This window comes from Mustela putorius, unplaced genomic scaffold (genome assembly GCF_011764305.1).
Source record: "Mustela putorius furo isolate JIRA1106 unplaced genomic scaffold, ASM1176430v1.1 tig00003850_pilon_pilon_pilon, whole genome shotgun sequence".
In the NCBI taxonomy this organism is placed as follows: Eukaryota; Metazoa; Chordata; class Mammalia; order Carnivora; family Mustelidae; genus Mustela; species Mustela putorius.
In genome coordinates this window covers 16153916-16181651 of record NW_025422002.1, presented here as the reverse complement: position 1 = coordinate 16181651, position 27736 = coordinate 16153916, and the positions used below count along the sequence as shown (strand labels likewise).

At 44.0% G+C, this 27736-nt stretch overlaps 1 protein-coding gene across 1 annotated transcript; it reads right to left on the bottom strand.

The window, feature by feature from the left end:
* Positions 1–680: 680 nt before the first annotated feature.
* On the bottom strand, positions 681–26094 carry RPN1 (ribophorin I). Its single transcript, XM_004738630.3, has 10 exons — positions 25766–26094; positions 21866–21930; positions 19434–19740; positions 12424–12633; positions 10005–10197; positions 5278–5377; positions 3598–3736; positions 3232–3351; positions 2487–2732; positions 681–1320 (listed from the first exon to the last, which is right to left on the bottom strand). Exons 1-10 carry the CDS (start codon positions 26024–26026, stop codon positions 1138–1140), a joined length of 1824 nt encoding a protein of 607 aa, XP_004738687.1. The 5' UTR covers positions 26027–26094; the 3' UTR covers positions 681–1137.
* Between the last annotated feature and the right edge of the window lie 1642 nt (positions 26095–27736).

Here is a 27736-nt window from a genome sequence, read left to right as displayed (position 1 = left end):
CCCAACTCCAAAGTCACCTCCTTCGGGAAACTCGATACTCTCAAGCAAATACTGTCAGGAGAACCCTGTCCCTTTTCCTCATGAGCCTATCACAATTTGTGATTATGAATTTGTATCTGATCGTCTATCTGCCCTCCATAAGAACTAGTGCTCTCGGGACGCCTGGGTGGCTCAGTTGGTTGAGCAGCTGCCTTTGGCTCGGGTCATGATCCCGGCGTCCTGGGATCGAGTCCCACATCGGGCTCCTTGCTCAGCGGGGAGCCTGCTTCTCCCTCTGCCTCTGCCTGCCATTCTGTCTGCCTGTGCTCACTCTCTCCCCCTCTCTCTCTCTGATAAATAAATAAAATCTTTAAAAAAATATATTTAAAAAAAAAAAAAGAACTAGTGCTCTCTTTTTCATCTGTCATTGTATCCTTAAAGCCTAGCACAGCATGGGATGCAGAACAGATAAAAAAATGGAAGAACAAAGTCCTTGCTCCACTTGCTCCTCTCCTCTGTTCGGCGGCCTGACGTAGCCCACTTTAACTCTGTGGCCTCAGTGTCCTAACGTGTAAAAACAGAGGCAATGCCTGCCATGCAAACTTGCTCTAAGAAGCAAATCCACTATTTAATGAATAAAAAGCACTTGATAAAAGTAGACCTCCAAGTTTTTATGTGATTGTTACCAGAACAAACAAATGTTCAGTCCCTGCTTTATTTTCATTTGGCCACACGTTTAAAAAAAAAAACAAAAAACAAAAAACATACACACACTCATAAAATACCCAAACATCAGGAACCAGAAAGGCAAAAAACAAGGGGCTTATGGACTGAAAGGATATCATAGGCTTCTTCAGAGCAAAACAAAACCAATCACCTACTGAAAATCTCTTTGTTCAAAACACAAAGATATTTTGTTTTTAGTGGGATTTAATTTTTTTTTTTTTTTTTTTTTTTTTAAAAACGAACCCTTTAAAGACAAAAACAAAGCTTCTTGTGTTGCCTATGGCAGGCCCTGGCTTCACTTCCTTGAAGGCCTTTTGTAAAACACAGATGCCAGCATTCAGCAGCCTTGATGGTAGCCCTCCCCCCTTCGCCCCCAACCTGGCGTCTGAAAGTGCAGCACCCTGGGCCCACCCCGAAGGTAACGGTCAGGGGCTACAGAGCATCAAGGATGTGGTCGATCTTGGTGACCAACTCCTGCCGCTTTCCAGAGATGAGCTTCTCGTTCTCAATGTACGTGTCTTTCTTGAGCTTGCCAGCCACCAGCCGCTCGGCTTCCACAGCAGACTTCAGCACCAGCTCCTTGACCTGCGCGTCCAGCTTCTGCATCTCGCTCACCTGGCCGAGGCAAGAGCAGGGCAGAGCTTCAGAGCGGTCCCCGGCCCACATTCAGCAGGGCCCACCACCTTCCCTGCCTACAGACCCCGGAGCTCCCAGAGCAGAGGCGCCGGCAGTGGAGGGAGACAGGCCTGGCTTCAGATGCCAGCTCCACTCTCTGTACCGTTAAACTCTGACCTCAGGCCTCAGCTGTACGGGAGGACCGTGGGGATCGAATGGGAACATATGGGCAATCCCCCAGCACGATGCCAGGCACACAGCAGGTCCTCGAGGTACGTTTATCTTCTTCCCTTGGGCTGGTCAAATTAGGTCCAGGGACTCAGCTGGGCAGGACTGATGGCAGGGGTGTGGCAGAGACACTGAATGACACCTGTTATCACCAGCTGGGTGTGAAGCTGAGGACTTCACAGTCAGAATCATTCAACATTTATGGAGTGAGCCACAGTGCTAAGCACAAGAGTCTCAAGACAAATGAGGCATCTGGCCCTCATACAGCCACCAGGGAATACTCGAGCATGTAAAGAGTTCCAGAAAGAGGCAGGTGCTATGAAGAACACAGTGGTAAGGAGAGGGAGTACTGAGAGTGGCATGTGGAGAGGAGGATCATCAGGGCCTCTGAGGGGTACCTCTGAGGAGGGGATCCCCTCTTCCGTTATAGGTAACAAGGACTTGCTCATAAAGCAGGTCCCAGGCAGGGCTCTTAGAACTTTACATGTACCAACTCACTTCCCACTCACAACATAGTGAGATAAGTACTGACACATGAAGAAACGGAGGCACAGAAGTCAGGTAACTTGCCCAGATTGACAAAGTCTGAATCAAATGCCTGATTCAAAGTCTAGGTTCTTAGCACACATGAGTAGCCTAGAGCCTCGCCCAGGCTGGCCTCCAGGAGAGCCAGCTGTCGCTCTCAATAGCAGCCACATGGACAGACAGTGACATGGAGGCTAACAGAGCTTCCCAAAGCCAGCCTGTAACCGAAACCCCCAAATTTCTTGTTCCACTTTAAGGGTTGGCACCATGGGACAAAAGCCAGCAGTGAGCAAGAGCTGCCCGGCATGTGCACCCAGAACAGCCCCGTGGTGCTCTAGAAGTGGGGGACAATCCCTGAAGGCATGAAAAAGGAGGCCAAAGACCCAAGTGACTCTAGGATGGCAAACACTTACTTTGTCGCACAGGTCAGAGCCCTCTGTCTTCAGCCTGGACTGCAGCAATGCAATCTCACTGGTCAAGGCCTTGTGCTCTGTCTCCAGGCTCTTCTTGCCACTGTTGAGGGTGGACACATCCCGTGACTGCTTGTACCTATTGACAGTCTCGTCAAAGTGACGGTAGAGACCTATTCTCTTGTTGACCAGGGTCAAGACCTGCTCCGTGATGCAAGCCACCTTCATCCTGGCCTCTGCAGCTGGATCCTATAGGGGAGACATCATGAGTGACAACATCCAGGCCTGAGCCTGCTTTACCTCCCAAAGAGTACCCACCACTGGCTGTGCAAATAAGAAAAGCGATCTTAGAATGTCAGAGAATCCAACCTTTGCTGACACTAAATCTGGACCAATTCAGCAAAGGGCAGGACTGGACATGAAGATGAAACTTTACTTCAAAGCCCAGCTGGGCAGAGAGGGATGAGAGAAGGTATATGAATGCTTAGAATACACCATGAAAGGGACAGGTGAAGCGCTAAGGGAAGAGAAATCTCAGTGCAGGTCAGGGAAAGCTTCCAGGATGTTTATTATTTCTCTCCCCTTAAAACCTTCAAGAGTTTCCCAGGGCCTAAAGGAAAAGTCCGAGCTCCTTATCCTGCCATTCATGGCCCTTCAGATGAGACCCTACATACTTTCCGGAGTTAACGAAACACATTATCAAAGACACAAAATGACAAACAAATGTGGGGAAAAAGCCAAGGGGTACCTTTGTGATGGAAAAGTCCAGCCTGACATAGATGATGACAGTGAAGAACAAAATGTAGAAAGCAGCCACCACCAGCAATGGCTCCTGCAGCATGAGCACTTTGTTGAACGTGTAGTGGACCTAGGGGAGGGAACAAACAAGGAGGACTGGCTTCCAAAGGTCTGCAAGGACTCAGACACCTGGGAGCAACAGAGGGGCCTCAGCAGGCCCACTGTCATGCAGGCTGCACCACATACCCCCAGAGGTGACTACACTCAAAGCCCTGCAGCCCAAGGAGGGTAAGATAAAGAAAGCCAAGTCCCTGGCTCCCAGGACCCTGTACTGTTCGGAGGAAGACACAAAAGGCAGAGCAGTGGAGCTACTCACCACTATGTCCTGAATGTGCTGTTCCACCAGGTTTTTCTTATAAGCAACAATCACAGGGCGGCCAAACGTGTCCAGGTAAGTGTAGTGCAGCTCATCTGGGGCCCGACTGATTTCATAGGGACTATCAACTTGGATGTTCCTGGACGCAGGTGGGAATGAAATACGGCCTAAGACAAACTGCACTGACCACCGAGGTTTATTGGGGGTTGGAGAATTCTAAGGCTCAGGGGGCCTTTCAGGATCACTGAGTTCATACTCCACTCCACTCCCCTCCTGGCACCAAGGACCACCAGACCTCCTGAGACAGCTGACCCGCTGCCAGAGCACCCTGACTAGTAGACTGCTCTCCGCTGAGGTAACGACCGTCTCCCTGCATCTTGTCCTTGCTAGTGCTCGCCAGTTCCAACCAACCCCAGACTCACACAGCCCACAAAGCCCTCTGCACACTCCACCCAACAAGACTCTCTCAGGTACCTGAAGGAGCCCCTGAGAAGTCTACTCCAGAAGTTCTTTCTCCTCCCATGACTGAGAACTTCTATAACGTATAGTGGGACATGTCTTGTTTTCGTCTGCCTAGATCCACTCTCTCTCCTCTAGGTTCTCACACCCTAGTTTTGCTAGAACTCCCCATCCCCTGTGGAATATCCTCCACAGGAAGAACAAATCTGGTAACTGATCTTTCTGATGACCAGAGTGGGCATGTGACCCAAGAGAGGCAAGCAGAAGTTCCCCTCTGAAGTGAACCTAGAGCAAAATGACACAAAGACACACACAGGTGTTTATCATTCATGCCAAGGGCAGGTCACCCATGAACAACTGTCAGTTTCCACCAAATGGACTCCCAGAGATGCTCTGGCTCTGCAATGTAGAGCAGAGCCAATTTATTTATTTTTATTTATTTAATTTATTTATTTGACACAGAGAGAGAGAGGGAGCACGCGATCAATCGTAAGTAGTCAGAAACAGGCGGGGGTTGGGGGAGCAGGCTCCCTGCCAAGCAGAGAGCCCAATGTGGGGCTCGATCCCAGGACCCTGAGATCATGACCTGAGCCGAAAGCAGAGGATTAACCCGCTGATCCACCTAGGTCCCCCTACACCACCAATTTATAAGAAGCACCTTACCCTTCCGAATGCACTCCTTGCTGCTTACAGTGGCCAAAGACAGCACTACTGTCTCTGTAAGCATGGAAGCCTAATATACCATCCCCCCTTTCTGAACCTGGTCTGACCAGAGAGCACTACTGTCTGTAAGCATGGAACCCTAATACACCAGCAGGACCACTCCCCACCCTCATCCCTCCTCTGCTTCCTGAACCTGGTCTGACCAGCCCAGGATAAAACAGAGCCACTGTTGCTCTTCTTTTTTGTACACACACAGTACAAGGGCTAACTGACTGTCCTGAGACCACATTCTGTCCTGTTGCAGGTCATCCCATCCCCTCTGGACGCCGCATCTGTCCCGCAGAGGCACTCTGGGCACTGTAGTTCGTAAATCAACCCAGTACCCTCATCTGAGTCTAACGTTTCTGTTTTAACTCCAGTCAGAAAGTCCCTGCAGACCTCTCAGTCAAAGCTAGGTGCGAGTACCTCCACACCACCCCAGACTACACAGCTTCCCCTTGAGGTACAAGGCCACTACCAGAGAAACAGGAAGCAGAGGAAAGGAACAGTTGCACTCACTTGGCCCCTTCGGGCAAGATGATCTTCACTGTCAGAGAATCTATCACTTGCTCATCGAACACATGGTCCACGAATCTCATCTTCAGTGCATACTGGTCACCTGGAAAAAGACAAACACATGCAAGAATATGAAAACCAGAGAAAATGACACAGGAGCTAGAGGTAAGCACAGGGTACGGACACTCTCATCTCACAAAGAACAGAATTAAGAGGTGCCATTAAAGTTAATGGATCAACGGCAGCTGCGTGGCTCAATGGGTTGGGCTTCTGACTTCAGCTCCGGTCATGATCTCGGGGTCCTGGGATCAAGCCCCGCACTGGGCTCTCTGCTCAGTGGGGAGCCTGCTTTCCCCTCTCTCTCTGCCTCTCTGCCTACTTGTTATTTCTCTCTCTGTCAAATAGATGGATAAAATCTTAAAAAAAAAAAAAAATCTGTTAAAGTTAATGGACTAGGAGATTCTGGGAGACAGAGGTGGTGCTGGCAGCATACTGATGGGTCTTCCCCAATTTTTACATAAAGAAAGAGCAACTAGACAGTGAAACCAAAAACCCATGGAACATTTTTTACAACAAAACTAGGTAAGACAAAGATCTCCATGAACCCCAAAATACAAATGGGGAGTTATAAAACACCAACACACAACTGGCCCATTACTGGTGTCTGTAAAGGAGAAAGCAGAGGGAGCCAACAGGGCAAGTGATAGACCTGAGGAGAGAAGAGCCCCAAAGAGGCCACCACTTTGACTAGAGAAGAAGGCAGGCCAACTGTAGAAAGTGACTAGAGCTCCAGAGTCCTCCCCCAACCTCACATGGTGGGCGAGCAAATAGGCCCATGGACCTGTGAGTCTAGAGCAGTCTAGTCCCTGAGAACTTGGGAAAGCCAGCAGAGCTCACCTCCCAGGACAGCACCCTAAGCAGAGGAAAAACTGCTGGAGGAAAATCAAAATGGAGCCTAACAGGGACAACAGAGCTACAGGAAACTGACAGGGCAGGCTCCACAAGCAAGCTGCCGTATTTAATCAACAGGGAAACTGGGCAGTTACAACACCTCCTCCTAAAAATTCACATTAAACATGAACAACAGGACGCCTGGGCTGCTTGGTTGGCTGAGTGACTCTGTTCGGCTCAGGTCATGATTCCAGAGCCCCAAGATTGAGTCCTCCATCAGGCTCCCCACTTCTCTTCTGACCCTCCCCATCTCATGTTCACTCTCTCTCTAATAAATAAATAAAACTTTAAAAAAAACAAAAAACCAAAAACCAAGAGTAACAGAGAGGTGCCTGGCTGGCTCAGTTCACTGAGCATGCAAATCCTGACCTCAGGATTATGAGTTTGGCTCACTTAAAAAAAAACTTTTTTAAATTAAAAGCAAAACAAAACAAAACTGAGCAACAGAAAAAAGGTGCCCCTCACTCTTAAGTTATATTTTCAAAAGCTACAAAAAAAGAGAACATCTCGGGGTGCCTGGGTGGCTCAGTTGTTAAGCATCTGCCTTTAGCTCAGGTAATGATCCCAGGGTCCTGGGATCGAGCCCCGCATCTGGCTCCCTGCCCTGCGGGAAGCCTGCTTCTCTCTCTTCTACTGCTCACTTTTTCTCTCTGTCAAATGAATAAATTAAAAAAAAAAAAGAACATCTCAAGAGAAAATGAAAACGTGCCAGAAATACATGCCACAAAACTGATTAAAACTGTTCCTGTGGGGCACCTGGGTAGCTCAGTTAATTAAGCATCCAACTCTTGGTTTCAGCTCAGGTCATGTTCTCAGGGTCATAAAGACTGATTCCCACGTTGGGGTCCATGCTGAGCATGGAGCCTGCTTTGGAGTCTCTCTCCCTCTGCAGTCTCTCCCCCACATGCAGTCTCCCTTTAAAAAAAAAAAAAAAAAAACACCTGTTCCCAGTATTCCAAAATAAACTAAAGGTACTATAAAAACGACATAAGTCATGAAAGAGCACTACAAACCAGAATTACAGAAAAGTAACAGAAAGGCAGAAAAGTGACAGAATACAGAAAAATTTCAGGAAATAAATTTTAGAAATAAATTGTTTTAGAAATGAAGGATAAGCTATAAGGAATAAGAATAAATAAACACAACAGGGAATGTCTTATAATAAACAGAAAGCAAAAAGAAGCAAAGTTTTCAATGAAGAAAAGACTCAAGAGAAACTACCAAATATTGAAAACAGGCCAAGACTCAACATAGAAATAATAGGAGCCTCAAATGAGAAAACTTACAAAAAGGTTTCAAAAGTTGAAAAAACAATGCAGACCCAAGAAAAGTAACACAGCAACCACTGCCAAAACATGTTCCACTGGGGCACCTGGGTGGCTCAGCGGTTTAAGCCTCTGCCTTCGGCTCAGGTCGTGATCTCAGGGTCCTGGCATCGAGCCCCGAGTTGGGCTCTCTGCTCAGCAGGGAGCCTGCTTCCCCCTCTCTCTCTGCCTGCCTTTCTGCCTACTTGTGATCTCTCTCTCTCTCTAATAAATAAATAAAATATTAAAAAAAAAAACACATGTTCCACTAAAAGTATTAGATTTTAAAGAATCTCTTTCAATATTTATATAAAAAGACTTGGAGGAGGAGGTGACTTATAAAGGAGAAAAATTAGATCATCATCAGACCTCGACAATGACATTTTATACCAAAAAAGGAACACATGTCAAGGAAAGACATATGAGCCAGTTATGTTATATTCCTCAAAATGGCTTATATGCACAAAAGGCACAACCTGTCATCAACTACCGATGTGTGAGAACTCATTCCCATAAGCCCTAAGAGAATGAGCTTCAGATCATCAAAATGACTACAGCTGTCAATGTGAACACTGACATGGTTTTGGCATTAACTACAGTTACTATAGAGGTAAGACCAGAGTTAAAAGCAGGGAGGCCCGGAGCACCTGAGTGGCTCAGTTGGTTAAGCGTCTGCCTTTGGCTCAGGCCGTGATCTCAGGATCCTGGGATGGAGCCCCAAGTCAGGCTCCCTACTCTACAGGCAGTCTGCTTCTCTTCTCCCTTCCCTCTACCTCTGCCCCCTGCTCATACTCACTGGCTCTCACTCTAAATAAATAAATAAAATCTTTAAAAAAAAAAGTGGGGGGAGCACACTGTGTAATGGCTATTTGTTCTGACAACAGATATACAGTATATGCACAGCACACCTAAACAATAGGGTAGGAAAGGGAGAGGATATGCCAAAAAATAAACAAATTCTTTTCAGTAATCACATTGGAAGTGGTAGTATGATCATTTTAATTCTGAAACTTCTGTGTATTAGGTGCGGGATAAAACTAATTGTGTAATGCTCTAATTCTGTCACCTTCTCTGTCCTTCAGAAAAAGGACTCTCAATATGGAATTAGATACAGATATAACACAGATATCATTAACTATATAAGTCCATAATTTTCTTACACAAATACAATACACACCTACCTCTATTAACTGAAAAGGCCTAGATACTGACCAAACTAAGAACAATATGCATTCCTAGTTCTCAGACTATGGTCTTAAAAACATGTTTTTCCACAAGAAGATACTAGGGCTTTGATGAAAAATGGTTGATTCCATGTCTGGGACAGAAAATATACAAACTGGGAGAGGCTGGTGGCTCTGTTGGTTAAGCAACTGCCTTCGGCTCAGGTCATGATCTCAGCGTCCTGGGATCAAGCCCCACGCTAGGCTCCCTGCTCAGTGGGGAACCTGCTTCTCCCTTTCCCTCTGCCTGCTGCTCCCTCTGCTTGTGCGTGCTCTCAAATAAATAAAATTCAAAAAGAAAAAAAAGGAAAGGAAAGATCAGATACAAGCTGGGCCAATAATGCCTTTCATAAGACAGCAAGGAAGGTAACAGTTTTCAATTTGCAAGAAATACAGAAGACACAGGAAGGAATACACTGAATGGCACTCTGAGTAAGAAGTCAGCAAAATCCAGATTGTACACTACAAATGGCTCATGTTCTTCAACAGATAAACTATATTTTTTTTTAATCAGATGGAGGAGAGAACGATTAACAGAAACTCATAAGACATCAAATTTTTTGAAAAGGGCAAAACTAGAGACTCCAGAGATGCACACTTGGGTGATAAAACCGAACAAAGTCAAGAAAGCAGATACTGAAAGTTGGGATGGTAACCACTATTGTGGGGAAGGAAGAGGTACATGGAGAACCTTTGGGTTGGCTGGCTCAATTCAATTTCTTGGCCTGAGTAAGTGGTGGTTACAAGGTGTTCTAATTGTCATTTACTGAGCTATACATTTTTCTGGTGGTTTTCTCTAATTTTGTATTTAAAAGGTTTTAAGAAGACTTGAAGAAAATATGACAAAATGATCATAATATTACATATTATTATATTATTGATATGTATTATGTTATATAGCATATATTATATAACATATGTTGTATATAGTATATATTATATAACTTAACTGTTATATAATTAAGAAGTTTTAAGAGGGTTAAGAAAAGGACTTTTACTGGACTGTTCGAACTAACTACCAAATGCATGTATTACTTTTACAATAGTAATTTGTCCCCACCCATGAAAAGTTGTTCCTAATATCCCTGCCTTCCAAAAAATAACAATACTCTCTTCCCATCAAAATGGCAATTGTTAAAACACACACACACACACACACACACACACAACCACCACTAGAAACAAAAAATGCAGGAAATGAAAGAAAGTAATAGTCTCTCCCCTTTCCATTCCCTAACTACTAAAGACTGACCCAAATTGTAGAGGTACTCATAGCTTGGGAGGTTGTAGCCAACGATGTAATGGGTCTTCCACCCGCCGAACAGAGGGAAGCGAGGCCGGATTTCCATCTCTACGGAGTCGTCCAAAATAAGGAGGTGGCTGGTGGAAACGTTGCCAATCTCATCCCGGTAGTAAACGTCCTGGGCAGCAGCAGGGAGGATGGTCTGCAAGAGAGGGAACAAGCCTTCTAAATGCCCCAGAAACTTACTCATGGGAGATGATCCTAAAGACAGAAAAGACCTCCTGCACCAAGAACCTCCCCATAGCACTATTTAATTGAAACAGTCCCAAACTGGGACACCCTAAAGAGGTCTATCTAGCCTCCCACAAGGCTTCAAAATTTCCTAATATTACATCTATTTCTCAATCATGGTAAGCAAATAGCTAATTCTCTTAAACAATAAATAATGAAGATGATCACAACTACCTTTATGTATACTGAAGGATTAATAAAAAGATAAAGATAAAAATAATCTCTAAGTTACTCTGCAGGGAGAGAAACTAAAAATGGGAGAAATTCCATTAAATTGCTAGGTAGTAGGGTTATGGAGGCCATTTCTCCACCTCATATTCTTTACTATAACTTCCAAATCTGTAAGGGTATTTTCATAATCAGGAAGAAATAACTCATGAAGAAATAATTCATAATGAGCCCTTCTGTAGTACGAAGTACAGATGACCCCTGGACGACACGGGTTTCAACGGCACAGGTCCACTTACACATAGATCTTTTTCAACAGATAGAATAAATACTATAAAGTATTTTCTCTTATGATTTTCTTAACATTTTTTCTCTAACTTATTTTGCTCTAAGAATACAGTACAGAAGTGCCTGGGTGGCTCGGGTCATGATCTCAGGGTCCTGAGATCAAGCCCTGCATCAGGCTCCCTGCTGAGCAGGGAGCCTGCTTCTCCCTCTCTCTGTCTCTGCCTGCCTCTCTGCCTACTTGTGATCTCTCTCTGTCAAATAAATAATTAAAATCTTTAAAGAAAAAAAAAGAATACAGTACAAAATACATACAACATACCAAATATATGATAATGGATTGTTTATGTTAATAGTATGGCTTCCAGAAAACAGGAGAATATTAGTATTTAAACTTTCTGGGTGTCAAAAGTTATATCCAGGGGCACCTGGGTGGCTCAGAGGGTTAAGCCTCTGCCTTCAGCCTGGGTCATGGTCTCAGGGTCCTGGGATCGAGCCCCACATCAGGCTCTCTGCTCAGCAGAGAGCCTGCTGACCCCCACCCCCCTGCCTGCCTCTCTGCCTACTTGTGTTCTCTGTCAAATAAATAAATATAAGTAAATAAATAAATAAATAAATAAATAAATAAATAAAAATGGGGGGGGATAATATTTCGGGGGGGGGGGGTTATATCCAGATTTTCAACTGTGCAGGAGGCCAGTGCCCCAAACTCTGTTTTTTTTTTTTAAAGATTATTTATTTATTTATTTGAGAGAGAGTGAGAGAGAGAGAGCATGAGAGGGGAGAAGGTCAGAGGGAGAAGCAGACTCCCCATGGAGCTGGACCCCAATGTGGGACTCGATCCCGGGACTCCAGGATCATGACCTGAGCCCAAGGCAGTCGCTTAACCAACTGAGCCACCCAGGCGCCCCCCAAACTCTGTTTTTCAAGGAGGTTTTCAACTGAACATGTTTTCATTTTTTATTATATTTGAAAATACAAGATTTCATTTATTAAGACTAAAAATATATAAAATGTCATATACAATATGATCAAGTATCTTTTAAAAACAGCACTATAAAAGAAAGAGGAAATATTAAAATATGAGCAATGCTAATTCTGGGTGGTGGTATAGTTTTTCCTTTCTCTATTAATCAAATATTCTTTTAAAAACAGGGCCTATGGGGCGCCTGGGTGGCTTAGTCATTAATCATCTGCCTTCGGCGAAGGTCATGATCCCAGCATCCTGGGATGGAGCCCCGCATTGGGCTCCCTGCTCAGCAGGAAGCCCGCTTCCCCCACTCTCTCACTGTGTCTCTGTCAAATAAATAAATAAAACCTTTAAAAAAAAAAAAAAAGGAACAAAAACCAAACAACAACAACAAAAAAAAACCATGGCCTACTTTGGGGCACCTGGTTGGCTCAGTCCATGTAGCATATGACTCTCGATTTCAGCGTTGTGAGTTCAAGCCCCATGATTAAGAGAGATTACTTAAAAATAAAATCTTTTTAAAAATGGCCTCCTTATACAAATGGGGTCATTTTTTTTTTAGATTCTTTCTGTTGGTTCTAACCTTGTGAACTGAACTACTTGAACACCAATTGATCCTCAACAATGGTCCATATTTAGATACTTTCAAAAAGCCAAAGGGCAAATGTGATAAAAGGGTACTTTCTCCGGATGTCCATGTTGCACACCCTGTACCTTAAATGAGCGGATGGAGGCTATTCCACTATCTGGTTGTCTCTGGTAATCATAGCGTGAAAAAGGTCCCTTCAGCACAGCCCCCGTGTGCTTCAAGTCCACATTTTCTTCCACGGCGATGTTACCCCAGTGAGAGACCTCGATGACCCGGGTCATGCTGGTGATGGTCAGGAAAGGGCTGTTGTTCTCATAATGTACTTTAAATGCATCCTGGAGAGAAAGGAGAAAAGTTGTTGCAAGTCTAGGTGACAGATGAATCAACACTAGTTTCAAATACAGTGGAGACAATCCATATATCAGCAAGAGAATGGCTCCGTTACGATGTATCTAAAGTACGCTATATTCTAAAATAATGCTTATAGAACTTTTTAATGGCATATGGAAATAAATATTCATGATGTATTACTAAATGGAAAAACAGGCTATACAAAATTGTTTTAGGTTCCAACATAAGTATCGTTTGTACTTTAAAAACAAAAACTTCTACATGCCACTTATCTTATAGCCACCATAGGCGTAAAAGAACAAAAAGAACTTGAAATGAAATACAGGAGAAACCCAACACGGTAGGAAACAGAGTTCCCAGATTGTCTCTACTTTCTCCTTGTAGTTTTTATTTTCAAAATTTCTACAATGAGGTCTTAAAACTGCCTTTTGAATAATTTTTGCAGTTTTGCAAGAAAACTAAATCTTAACCTATAATAAAGAAAAATTCTGACAAGATATATATACTATCTCCTAAAGACATAACGTCTACCCAATAAGCTAGCAAATAACCTCAAAAATGAGGATGATTAATGACACTACTGGATTTTTTTTTAACATGGAGAAGACCTACCCAGAGAAGTTCCCAGAAGAGAGACCTGTTTAGCTAAGTGTATGGAGCTAACAAAAATACACATGTCAGTCACTCTTGATGAGCGACAAACAAATGCATGGTCATTTAATCCTCAAAACAATAGAATGAAGTACTACTCATCTCGTTTTACAAATTAAAAACACTGAGGCCCAGCAGTTTTAACACATTCAAGGTCATAAATAAATCTAAGTGGTAATATTAGTTCTTCGCGTCTGATTTTTTTTTTTTTTTAAAGATCTTATTTATTTGAGAGAGAGAGAGAGATCACAAGTAGGCAGAGAGGCAGACAAAGAGAAAAGGGGAAGCAGGCTCGATCCCAGGACTCTGAGATCATGACCTGAGCCAAAGGCAGAGGCTTTAACCCACTGAGCCACCCAGGTGCCCTAGGAGTCTTCAACTTTTTAGCTCCGACTGTGCACTCCTCCGTAGTAAATACTGCCTCCCAGGGAGGCCTCACAGAATTAAAGGAGATACCTTTGGAAATTCCTTCACCTTGCCAATTTCACCACTTAAATTAGTATTAAATCTTTCTAGTCACTAGTAATGTAAGTGCCCTTTTATGAATACACACATGGAACCTTAAATATGGGATCTTAAAGGACAGAAGGATCAGGAAAACACCCTTCTTTCCCAAAAGTCCAAGAAAAAGGATATTTTATTAATTCTCATGGCTCCTGCCACTTTATTCACTCATCCTATGAATAGATTCTTAAAAGTAAAACTTCATTCATAATCATATTTGATAGTATAATGCTGACATGGATAAGGGTGTGAGCAAACTAGCAGTTTCTGACTGCCGGTGCCAAAATAAATTAGCTAAATCCTTTTTAAAAACCACTTGGCAATATACATCAAAAGATTTTTAATTATTTTATTTTTTTTAAGATTTTATTTATTTATTTGACAGACAGAGATCACAAGTAGGCAGAAAGGCAGGGAGAGAGAGAGAGGGGGAAGCAGGCTCCCCACCAAGCAAAGTGCCCAATGTGGGGCTTGATCCCAGGACCCTGGGATCATGACCTGAGCCGAAGGCAGAGGCTTTAACCCACTGAGCCACCCAGGCATCCCTCAAATGAATCTTTTAAAATAATTAAAAATCTGGGGTGCCTGGGTGGCTCAGTAGGTTAAAGCCTCTGCCTTCAGCTCAGTCATGATCCCAGGGTCCTGGGATCGAGTCTCACATCGGGCTCTCTGCTCAGCAGGGAGCCTGCTTCCTCCTCTCTCTCTGCCTGCCTCTCTGCCTCCTTGTGATTTCTATCAAATAAATAAATAAATCTTTAAAAAAAAAAAAGATTCATTTGAGAGTGAGGGCGCTCACATGGGTGGAGAGGCAAAGGGAGAGAGAACTCTAAGCTGACTAGCAGCTGAGTGCAGAGCCCACGGCAGGGCTCAAGGTGGGGCTTGATCTCATGACTCTGAGACCATGACCTTAGCCAAAACCAAGAATCTGATGCTCAAACAACTGAGCCACCCAGGTGACCCCTCATCAAGAAATTTTTTTAAGGTTCATATGCCTTGATTTGAAAACTTTTACTTCAGAAAATCTCTCTCATGACCAAGAGACACATGAAAAGATGCTCATCATCACTTATCATCAAGAAAATGCAAATCAAAACCGCAATGAGATACTAACTCACACCTGTCAGAACAGCTAAAATCAATAACACAAGAAACACCAGGTGCTGATGAGGATGTGGAGAAAAAAGAACCCTCAATGCACTGGGAATGCAAACTGGTGCAGCCACTGTGGAAACCAGCACAGAGGTTCCTCAAGAACTTAAAAATACAACTACTTTATGATCCAGCAATGGCATTTCTGGGTATTTACACAAAAAACACAAAAACACTAATTCAAAGACATACCTGCATCCCTATGTTTACAGCAGCATTATTTACACTAGCCAAGATACAGAAGCAGCGCAAGTGCCCACTGACTGATGAATGGATAAAGAACGGATAAAAATGCACACACGCACACAAACACAATGGAATATTATTCCACCATTAAAATCTTCATACTTGCAGTAACACGGATGGAGTTAGACAGTATAACGATAAGCGAAATCAGTCAGACAAAAACAAATTCCATATGATTTCACTCATATATGGAATCTAAGAAACAAACGGAATACGTGTGTGTGTGTATAAAGAGAAATATTAAGAATCACTCAACTACAGGGGCACCTGGGTGGCTAAGCGGGTTGAGCCTCTGCCTTCAGCTCGGGTCATGATCTCAGGGTCCTGGGATCGAGTCCCGCGTCGGGATCTCTGCTCAGCGGGGAGCCTGCTTCCTCTCTCTCTGCCTGCCTCTCTGCCTATTTGTGATCTCTGTCTGTCAAATAAATAAATAAAATCTTTAAAAAAAAAAAAAAGAATCACTCAACTACAGAGAACAAACGGAACAAACTGATGGCTACTAGAGGGAGGTGGGTGGGGGGATGGGTGACATAGGTGATGAGGATTAAGGAAGGCACTTACTGTGACGAGCACTGGGTGATGTATGGAAGTGTTGAAAATCACTATATTGTACACCTGAAACTAGTATTACACCATATGTTAACTAACTGGAATTTGAGTCTAAACTTAATTTCAAAAAAAAAAGAAAATCCACCCTGAGTCTATATAAAAAATTATATGTGAAGAGAAGACCACTATAGTGTTATAGGTAAAAAGCTAACTGTCCAACATAGGAAACTTAGCAAATAAGTTATAAGACATCAAATTACAGGATCTTAAGTGGCTATTAACAATGGTTTACAGGGGTGCCTGGGTGGCTCCGTGGATTAAGCCTCTGCCTTTGGCTCCGGTCATGATCTCAGGGTTCTGGGATCGAGCCCTGCATTGGGCTCTCTGCTCAGTAGGGAGCCTGTTTTCCCCTCTCCCTGCCTGCCTCTCTGCCTGCTTGTGATCTTTCTCTCTGACAAATAAACAAATAAAATCTTTTTTAAAAAAATGGCTTACAAAAGTAATGTAAAATGTTTAGAAATGTTTGTCTAAGTGGCAAAAGCATCATGTAATATTTTATACATGATATGATTTCCACATTAAAAGGCCCCTATGCGGCGCCTGGGTGGCTCAGTGGGTTAAGCCACTGCCTTCAGCTCAGGTCATGATCTCAGGGTCCTGGGATCGAGTCCTGCATCGGGCTCTCTGCTCAGCAGGGAGCCTGCTTCCTCCGCTCTCTCTCTCTCTGCCTGCCTCTCTGCCTACTTGTAATCTCTCTGTCAAATAAATAAATAAAATCTTTAAAAAAAAAAAAAAGGCCCCTATGCTTAGAAAGAAATGACTCACGTACTATTATGTCAAAAGTGGATGTCAACTGGCATCAAATTTCCCTCTGTATTTGCCAAATAGTCTCTCATGAGCATTTTATTTATTTAAAATGGAGAAAGTCCAAAATCCAAAATATTCAAAATTTAGAAGCCTACAAAAGAGACTAACAAATCCTTGCCCCCAACATAAACTGAATCACTCAGTTTTAAATGAGGAAAAATAAATAAATAAGCATTTAGAAGAAACACAACTCATGGGACACCTGGGTGGCTCAGTTAGTTAAGCGGCTGCCTTCGGCTCAGGTCATGATCCCAAGGTCCTGGGATGGAGCCCCACATCGGGCTCCGTGCTCAGCGAGGAACCTGCTTTTCCCTCTGCCTGCGTCTCTCCCTGCTTGTGCTGTCTCTCTCTCACTGACAAATAAATAAATAAAATCTTTAAGAAAAAGAAAAGAAAAGTAACACAACTCAGACCAGCCAGTCCCTCAGCTCCACAGAGGCATGTGCCCCAAAAGCTCTCCGCACCACAAGGTGACATCAGGAATCGCAGAGAGCCACTCTCACTTCTCCCAGCAAAAACCTGTCCACAGGGTGACTCAGCCATCCTGTGAGTCCACAGTACACATAGGGTGCTACTTTTTGAGAAGGGGGGGGAATATAAATTTACTATAATCTGCGTATATTTATAGAAAAAAATTAGAAAGATAAACCAAAAGCTAATATAAATGGTCACCAAGAACAGACAGAAGGGAGAAATGGAAGCAACAGTTCTGTGAATATACCTTGTTACATAATTTTGGTTGTTTTCATTTCAAAAAATCGTATCAATTAAAAAGATTCTTGGGACGCCTGGGTGGCTCAGTGGGTTAAGGCCTCTGCTTTCGGCTCGGGTCGTGATCCCAGGGTCCTGGGATCAAGCCCCACATCGGGCTCTCTGCTCAGCAGGGAGCTTGCTTTCCCCTCTCTCTCTGCCTGCCTCTCTGCCTACTTGTGATCTCTCTCTGTCAAATAAATAAATAAAATCTTAAAAAAAAAAAAAAAAAGATTTAAAAAAAGATTCTTGGGTGCCTGAATGGCTCAGTTGGTTGAGCGACTGCCTTCAGCTCAGGTCATGATCCCGAAGTCCTGGGATCGAGTCCCACATCAGACTCCCAGCTCCATGGGGAGTCTGCTTCTCCCTCTGTCATCCCCTCTCATGCTCTCTCAAATAAATAAATAAAATCTTAAAAAAAAAAAAAAAAAAGATTCTTAAACAGCAGAAAATGACCCAAAATGAACAGATGTGAAACTAACATCTGAGAGACTGAGAAAACAGAAACAATTATTTCAAGTGGCACTGGAACTATTGTGACTGTACATCCTCAGTGACATACATTCTAAACACAGAAATGCATGCACAGGTCTTAAATATCCATGTATTTCAGAGATGATAATCAAGTTCGTAGGCTAAAAAGGCATGATTCCTAAGATTTGCTTCAAAATATTACAGCAGAGGAAAAAAAAAAGAGTGCTGGTAAGTGTAGTAATATTTTGATTTTGATACCCACAGAGTCGAAGTGATAAGTGTATGGGAAGTTACTGCACCATTCTCTATACTTCTGTATATGTTTGAACTTTTCCATAACAACAGTCTTTTTAAAGCCTTGATTGCTCCCTCTCTGTTTAAGGCCCAACTCCTAGGCTCAATGAGGCAGCCCGCTTTATCACCCCAGCAGCCATCCCCGTCAGCACAGCACCTGGTCTCCCATCTTGGGGCCTCCGGCCACAATGCCTGTTCCCTCCTCCCCCAACCCTGACTTCAACCCTCCAAATGCTACTTTTTTATTATTCTTTTTTAATGTGAGTATATTTGCTAGAATTGTGCTACATACAACTTGCCCATCTTCCCTGGAAGCTAATTTATTTGTAATCTAGTAATTTAGTTTCACTGATTCTTTCCTCGTCTATAGCTAGAGAATAAAAAAAAAAAATTTAACTACATTTTTAACTCTGATTCAATGAAATGAATGATCTTATTTAATACACTATCTACAGAGCCTAGGAAATAAAGATGGTGAGTCAGTAAGTTGTTCTTCCCTTCCCTAATCCTCTTCTCCTCCCCAGCCCTTGCATTTGATGCCTCTGTAGCTCTGCAGTGGCAGCATCCTTCAACCTAGTCTTTACCTGTTATAAAGCTACATATTTTGCCACTTACTACCTACCTCAATACTTTTGTTTCTCAGTGTACACAGAAGTTGGAAATGGGGGGAAGATGACTGCTGTTTGTGGGCTCCCTCAGAGACCTCAGCAATCTCTAGTTATCACTGTCACTGGCTACTGTCAGGCTTCCACAGGTCCTAAGTGCTGATGCAGTCATTCAACTCAGCTCATGTGTCCTTGCTTCAAAAATCCAAGTCATGAAGTTTATGAGAGGTTCATGAACTGCCATGTTTTTCCTTATTCGAGCCCTTCTTAAAAATCTTCCTACACCTCCCAGCCTCAAGCTGTACTCCCAAAATGAGAACAGTGACCCACATGGCATCATTTCACAACAGGTGAAAATCTTTGGGACTATCTTTAAAAACGACTTCAGGGGCACCTGGGTGGCTCAGTGGGTTAAAGCCTCTGCCTTCGGCTCAGGTCATGGTCCCAGGGTCCTGGGATTGAGCCCCACATCGGGCTCCCTGCTCAGCCGGGAGCCTGCTTCCTCCTCTCTCTCTCTCTCTCTGCCTGCCTCTCTGCCTACTTGTAATCTGTCTGTCAAACAAATAAATAAATTTTTTTAAAAAAAGACTTCAGATTTTCACCCATCTCACAGCGCCAAGCTCATGCACTAGCGATCACTCCAGGAGACATTCTCTCAAGTAGGCAGGGACAGAGTGGACTCCACACGCGCCTACCTGACTATAAGCAGGGATGTCTCTGAAAGGTCCATAATCCAGGAGGTCCTCGGAACGCGTGGGGTTCCCCAACTTGGTGTAGCTCTCTACATTTCGGGAAGCAAGCTTCACACGCATCGTCTGTGTCTTCGTTGGATAAGGAGAGTAGAAATAATGGTTCCCTTCAAACACGACAAACTGTTTCTCTGACTGGGTGATCTGGGTTGGATACGGCTGAAGCACGTGGGTATAGACTGTTTCCACGATGACTGAAACCTTGGCCCCAGGATCAAGAGCAACTGGGAGCTTAACTGTGAAGAATCTCCCACTAGAGGAAGAACGAGGCAAGAAAATTAAGAAATGAAGGGAAACAAAAACAGAAGTAGCAGCTCAAAGTCATGGCAACATTTTGTACCCAAGACAAATGCAGCTACCTTTAAGAGATCAACTTTAACCCATTAATTTAAGTCTTTTAAGACAAATGTCTGGGTATACATTTCACAGTTGTTTATAATAACAAGAATACAGTGGTGCTTGGGTGGCCCAGCGGGCTGAGTGTCAGACTCTTGGTTTCAGGTCAGGTCATGATCTCAGGATAAGAGATCATAAGACAGAGCCTGCTGTCAGGCTCTGTGCTCAGCAGGGAGTCTGCTTTAGAGTCTCTCTTCCCCTCCCTCTGCCCTCCCCATCCCTTCTCACTAGCCCGAACTCACTCTCTCTATAGCAAATAAATCTTAAAAAAAAAAAAAAGGAAAATAAATATCAATTCTCATTGGAACTCAGAAGCAGCAGCTAATGAAGGCTTCTGACTGATGAAAGGCTAGGCAGTCAACACAGAGCTGACTATACTAGTGTCTAAGGAGCACATTTTTTTTTTCATGGATCAGAACATTGTCATGTTAGGGTTGCAGGATAAACGGCAAGTTTAATATTGCCATTAAGCTTTATACAGGCAGGTCAATAAATTTAACATTATCCCATTTATACACTTATGTAAAATTATGTATAAATGGGCATATGCGTAAGAAAACAATAGTTACTATGTCATATTCTCCGTTTTTAAAAAATTCAGAACCAATGAGAAAAAAATTCTTTTAACTTTGCCAAACAAACCAAATCAAACAAAAACAAACTCTGCCAAGCAGGGAGACCTGCTTTCTGAATCATGTGGGAACCAAGAGCTGTAAGGCTCAAAGGTTTGCTGGTCAGGAATCAAATATTTTATTTCTTTTTATGACAAACTGCAGCATAAGCTAATGCAGTCTTCCACAGCAAATAGGATTTTTTAACCTTGGCACTGTTCACATTCGTGAGTGGCTACTTGTGTGCTGGGAGAAGGGACCTGTCCTGGGCATTGCAACATGTTCAGGAGCATCCCTGGCCTCAACCCACGAGATGCCAGCAGCACCCCTCAGCTGTCACTAAAAACGTCTCCAGACATTGCCAAATGTCCTGGATGGGGCAGGACACAACTGCTTCCTCCTCCAGTTTAGAAGCACTGAGAATAGGGGTGCCTGGGTGGCTCAGTCCTTAAGCGTCTGCCTTCGGCTCAGGTCATGATCCCAGGGTCCTAAGATCGAGCTTCGCATCAGGCTCCCTGCTCGACAGGAAGCCTGCTTCTCCCTCTCCTGTTCCCACTGCTTGTGTTCCCTCTCTCACTGTTTTTCTGTCAAATGAATAAAGAAAATCTTTAAAAAAAAAAAAATCACTGAGGCTAAAAACATTTCTTCCTCCCACATCACTCACTGAACAAATAGTTCAATGCCTAATAAATACCAAGCAAAATACTGATAACTGCTGAAGCTGGGTGTTGAGATATATGGGGATTCTTTATTCGGTTCTTCCTGCTTTTTATGCGTTTTGGAAAATATCCTTAACAAAGTGTTTTAGAGTAACTAGTAAGTGCCAGGCCCTGTGCTAGGTGCTGAGGTTAAAGCAGAGAACAAGTCCAACCCCAGCCTTCAGAGAGCTCAGCCTTGCTCCCTCCGACAAGTCTCACGTTCAATGCCCTGAAGGCTCAAGAGGAGATAAGAGGAGTCAAGTTGTCCTCTATTAGGAAAGAGGATGGCAGCCAACAACAGATGGGAGGCGATCTACTGAGGCAAACAGCTTGCAGTTCTCACATACCATCTGGTTCTCCATCCACTGTTTGGGGATCCCTGTCCTCACGTATATTAGCAGACCTGACCTGGTATGGAAAGTAGCTACCTTCCTGTAAAACAAACTGCCACCGTGAGGGGCAATTTTAGCATTAGTAATCAGAAAAGACGTAACTGGGTCCAGAATACATTACAGCCTGTTGCTTACTTACCACACACTATATTAATTGAAACAGCCTCTAGAACACCAGGTACTTCCTCAGCAACTTTCCTACCTTATGATTCCAACCAATAGGATAATCTATAACAAGAAGAGGCAGGATATATAGATAATCTGACTATTTGGTTGCTTACCTTTTACCCTTAATTTTGGTTTCTCGTACTTCCAAATTGTTCTCTTCCTCATCTTCTCCCTTCACCTATAACAGGACAAAAGAGGCTATTCTTTTTATTGTTTTTTAGCCTCTAAATTTGAGTCAACAGTTAACCAACTGCCTTAGAATAACCATAGTAAAGTATTCAAACTACAAGAACACTTTAAAGACAACTCTGGTAACAATTTTTTTCCATATGAAACATAAGAACATAGTCAAAGACTTATTTTTTATCTAAGTTGTACAGTAAACTCTATAAATACATATTTTCCTGAATGACCAAATACACAAATATAAATAAAAATTACACTTTACATTTCCCAATATGAAGGTGACATTTTTCATCTCCATTTACATTCAAACACACATTTGCATAGAAAATATATATTATTTACTACAGTAGTAAAAAAGTCTCACATGTGGCCAAAAATGATTCTACCTGCATGTAAGCTAACAGTGGGTAAGTCCAACAGCCACTGCTTGTCACACTCCCTCATGTTCATCCTTCACTGCAAAAGGAGGTGTAACCAGAAAAAGAATGTTAACTCCAGCAGTATCTCTGCTGAGAAAGAGCAGACACCCTGAATCATGAGACAGTGGAGCAGACTCTAAGGAAAACCTAAGACACACTGTTGATCTCTTGGCCAGCCCAAACTCTAGTAGGGCTGAAGCACTTGTTCCCAAGAGGGCACAAAGAACTATAATGAGGAAGAAGCTGTTTTTATTTTAAAATGCCACGAAGTGGGTGCCTGGCTGAAACATGTGACTCTTCTGCGGAAGTTTGAGCCCCACATTGGGCACAGAAAAGACTTAAAAATAAAATCCTTAAAAAGTGTTTAGGGGTACCTGGCTGGCTCAGTCAGTTAAGCATCCAAGCCTTGGTTTCTCTTGGTTTTGGCTCAGGTCATAATCTCAGGATCGTGGGACTGAGTCCCACCATTGGGCTCTGCACTCAGCAAGGAGTCTACTTGTCTCTCTCCCTCTGCTCCCCACCCCCACTTGCACTCCCTCCCTCCCTATGTCTCTCTCTCTCTTAAATAAATAAAATTCTTTTTAAAAAAATTTTAGGGGTGCCTGGGTGGCTCGGTTGTTAAGCATCAGCCTTCGGCTCAGATCATGATCCCAGAACCCTGAGATTGAGCCCCACATTGGGCTCCCTGCTCCACGGGAAGCCTCTTTCCCCCTCTCCTACTCACACTGCTTGTGTTCCCTCTCTCGCTGTCTCTTCTGTCAAATAAATCAATAAAATCTCAAAAAGAATTTGTTTAGGGTCATTTGGGTGGCTCAGTGGGTTAAGCCTCTGCCTTCGCACAGGTCATGATCTCAGGGTCCTGGGATCCAGCCCCCCATCAGGCTCTCTGTTCAGCAGGGAGCCTGCTGCCCCCTCTCTCTCTCTGCCTGCCTCTCTGCCTACTTGTGACCTGTCAAATAAATAAATAAAATCTAAAAAAAAAGACAGAGAGAGAGAGAATTTTTTAATTTATTTCAAAGAGAGAGACAGTAAGAGAGGGAGCACAACAGCAGGGCGAGTGGGAAAGCAGGGTTCCTGCCAAGCAGGGAGCCCGATGCGGGGTTTGATCCCAGGACCCTGGAATCATGACCTGAGCCAAGACAGACGCTTAACAACTGAGCCACCCAAGCACCCCTAAATAAAAATCTTACCAATAAAAAAAAGAAATTTTTTTTAAGACATCACCATTGTCCCTTCTAACCAGTTCCTAAAATTCTACACGGAAGGTTGAAGAGAAATCCATTGAAAAAACTTGGGACACCTGGGTGGCTCAGTGGGTTAGGGCCTCTGCCTTCAGCTCAGGTCATGATTTCAGGGTCCTGGGATCGAGCCCCGCATGGGGCTCTCTGCTCAGCGGGGAGCCTGCTTTCCTTTCTCTCTTTCTGTCTGCCTCTCAGTCTACTTGTGTTCTCTGTCAAATGAATAAATTTTTTTTTAAAAATCTAAAAAAAAAAAAACAAAAAAACTTCTAGCAACCTTATCAAGGCCTCCTATCAAGGTCTCCAAGTCAATTGTTGACTTGGACACACCCTCTTTGCTAAATCTAACATCCAGTTACAATTCCCATTGAGACAGGGGTGTGAAGGAGTATATATATCCATTTATAGTGGGGCTATAAAATTAACAAATGATTTTGAACAAATCTGGTGATGTGGCTACAGGTCTTACAGCCCAATACAACCATACCTCAGAGCCACCTACACCAGAAGACACAATGGGGTCAGTGAAAGAGCACACAAAGTCTGAAACTAACCTAAGTCCCGATTCACTCATCGCTCTAAGAGCTAACATGGGGTTTACACAACTTAACTCCTCGACTGCACTCCTCACCTGCAGTAAGCCTACACCTCAAAGGGCCAACATGAGTGGTTAAAGAGAATGTACTTAAAACACCACAACACTCTACACAAAGTAGATTGTGAATGGGACCTGTCTGCAGTAATCTGCCTTTCTCCAGTATGATGGCAAATAGCTTCTGCAGGTGTCTTGTTAAACTGTGGCAACTTCAATACATCATACTAGTTTTTTATTGTTTTTCTTTTTTTTTAATTTTATTTATTTAACATAGAGAGGGACAGAGAGAGCACAAGCAAGGGGAACAGCAGACAGAAGGAGAGAGAGAAGCAGGCTCTCTGCTTGACCTGGACTCTGGGATCATGACCTGAGCCAAAGGCAGGTGCTTAACCAACTAAGTCACCCAGGTGCCTCCCAGAACTAGTTTTTATAAAAGAATGGGATTTAACATCAAGACAATCAAAGGAGGCAGCACACATTTAAATAAAGTTGTTTGTTTAAGATTTTATTTATTTATCTGACAGAAATCACAAGTAGGCAGAGAGGCAGGCAGAGAAAGAGAGGAGGAAGCAGGCTCCCTCTGGAGCAGAGAGCCCAATGTGGGGCTCAATCCCAGGCAGAGGCTTTAACCCACTGAGCCACCCAGGCACCCCTCAAATGAAGTTTATAAAACTGTACATTCCATCACAGACAAGGCACAAAAAGGAAGAGGAATCCTTTCAGAAGTATGAATCCCTATAAACCCAGCTTTATAGCTCCAGATTCAGTCAAAGAGCAAGATGTACTTAGAAGAAATAGGACACTGTAATGACTATTCTCCTCTCAACAAATAATTGGGTAATCACTTAATGAACATTACTTAATGAAAATAGTAATAAAAAGCAAACCTATGAATATGTAGACCAACATTTTCTTTCCTTGAGATGTAAAAGCATTCACTGAAATGCTGGGGAAGTACATAAAGCAAACTTCCAAGCCATATACTGCTGAAGTGCAAGAATGAGAACCGGTAGGGGGAAGGGAGTGATTCCGGCCTGACCTTTCTGTACAGTTGAAGAGAGTAGTTTTATTACCGACATGACTTCTTTAAGGAGAGGAACGAAATTTTAAAAGCGTCATTAGCAACGGTTTCAAATTACAAACTGGAAAATACACAACGTTACATTTCTGATTTTACTGGAAAACGGCTAGAAAGAAGCACCAACTATGGGCCAGACACTGAATTACGGGAATGTAGATACTCATTTGGGCTCATTTCTTCGTCCTCCGGTTGGGCTCCTGCATCAAGTCGTGGGAAATCAAAGTTCGGTGCACCCCTACGCCCCGCTAGGCCCTTCGCAGAGGCGGCCACCCCGCTGTTCTCCTCGGGCAGGGCGGGCAACGGGGGATCCTCCGCGCGAGGCCAGCGCGGGTACTGCCCGCCCGCCCAGAAGGGGTCCCTTCGGGGGAGCCGGGGGCCGCGATCGGACGGCGGCCCACGTGGGCGGCGGCCTGGCTCCAGCAGGCTTACGCTGACGTGTCCGCCAAGGCGGCCGGGCCGGCGTGCGCCGACCCCCGCCGCTCGCCCGCACTCACCTGCACGCCGAGGTGCGCCAGCCGGGCCTCGAGCTCGGGCTCCAGGGCCAGGAGGAAGGAGACTGCGCGGGACGTGGAGCCGCCGCCCGGGTGCGCCAGGACCACCTCGGCCGTCACCTTGGCCAGGTGGCTGCTGAGGTCCACCGTGCGCTTCACGTCCTCGTTGACCAGCAGCGGTGCCTCCGGGGAGGCGCTGCTCGGCGCCGGGCTCCAGGCCCCGAGCATTAAGAGCAGAAGCAGGCGGACGGTGGGCGCCTCCATGACCGGGACGAGTTGAGCCGCAAGCCGCGCCGAGCGCTGCCGCCGCCCCGCCTCCGGCCACTGTGCAGGCGCTCATTGGGCCCGGGCTGGCGCCACAAGATGGCGGCGCCCACAGAGGAAGGACCCCAATCTCCAGGGCAACGGGCTGCCGGCGGGGCGCCCGACTATACGCTCCTTTACCCTTGCCAATGGGCTCACCTGAAGGTAACAATGGCTTTCTATTACTTGAGACAGTAAAATATACTTCAAACCGAGAAAATAAAAGCCTAGGCAAAAGTTTAAGCAAAGAAAGCCTATCTGCACAGTCTCAAAGTATCTCTCCTAAAATATTTAGTAATTAGAAAAAAAGAAATAATAAGTTTACCATGGAGAATCCTAGCAACCACTACCTTCACCAAAAGATTAAGGTTAAGTTCACCAATTATAAGACAGAACGACATCGTGTACCCACTGATCTGATACACCCAGAAGTCCACCTCACTTCTGTGGTATTGTCACAAAATTGCTAAAAATGCACAGTATAACGTCAACGCAACCACAAGAAACATCAGACAAACCAGAGGCTCCTTGATTTCACCGTGAGAACCGTTTCAGACTTCTGTCCTCCAGAACTGTAGAGATAATAAATTTGTATCGTTTTAAGCTACTAAGTTTGTGGTAAATTGTTACAGCAGCAATAAGAAACTATTACAGGCCGCCTGGGTGGCTCAGTGGTTAAGCCTCTGCCTACAGCTCAGGTCATGATCTCAGAGTCCTAGGATGGAGGCCCCAATCGGGCTCTCTGCTCAGCAGGGGGCCTGCTTACACACACACACACACACACACACACACACACACCCGCCTGCCTCTCTGCCTACTTGTGATCTCCCTCTATCAAATAAATAAATAAAACTTATATTAAAAAAAAAAGAAACTATTACAGAAGGTAATCTCTCTGAGGACAGGAATTTGATTGTTCAGCCCAGAATCCCAAGGTATCAACAAACACTGATTGAATGAATACATGGGCTTTTCATTATAAATATTACTATACCTGTTTTATAGATGATTAAACTCAAATAGCAAATCCAGTAAATATCCGGTGGTTTAGAAACCTGGATGGACTCTGAGTTGGACCTCTTTCTACTACCCCCACACCCTTGAATAAATTCCCAGACTCATATAGACATTAGGAGACATTAGAGAACAATCTAAACCTTACTTCAGAGACATGATATACAGGTCCAGAGAGGGTATCTTATCCAAAGTCACACCTATCAAAGAGCAGATCTCAAACTAGGAAGTTGATCTTGTTACACCCCATCAAAATGGCATAATGGATAGGGTTAAACATTTTAACACAGTCATTATTAAAATACAATACAGGGAAGTTGATTTGGCAGCTGTCTGTTGCAAATCTAGGAGGACCCACGAGGTTCCAAGTGATGAACCAATTTGATTGTTTTCCACCAAGTGACAATAGAACAACGATATCCCTGGATCATCCTGGAATTTCAGAACTCCCATTTTCCCTGGTTAAGTTCTGCCTTGATCACAGTTTCTTTTTCCCTCCCTCTCTCTCATTCCTCTTACCAAAAACCACTTAGTGAACTTAGAGCAGATCCTCTAGCCCCAGTCAAGGCTTCAGGGACTGAAGCCCAGCTGACAGCTCACTCAAGTGGCTACTGGCAGGAGGTATTGGGAAGAGACAGCAACCAAAACAGAAGCCAG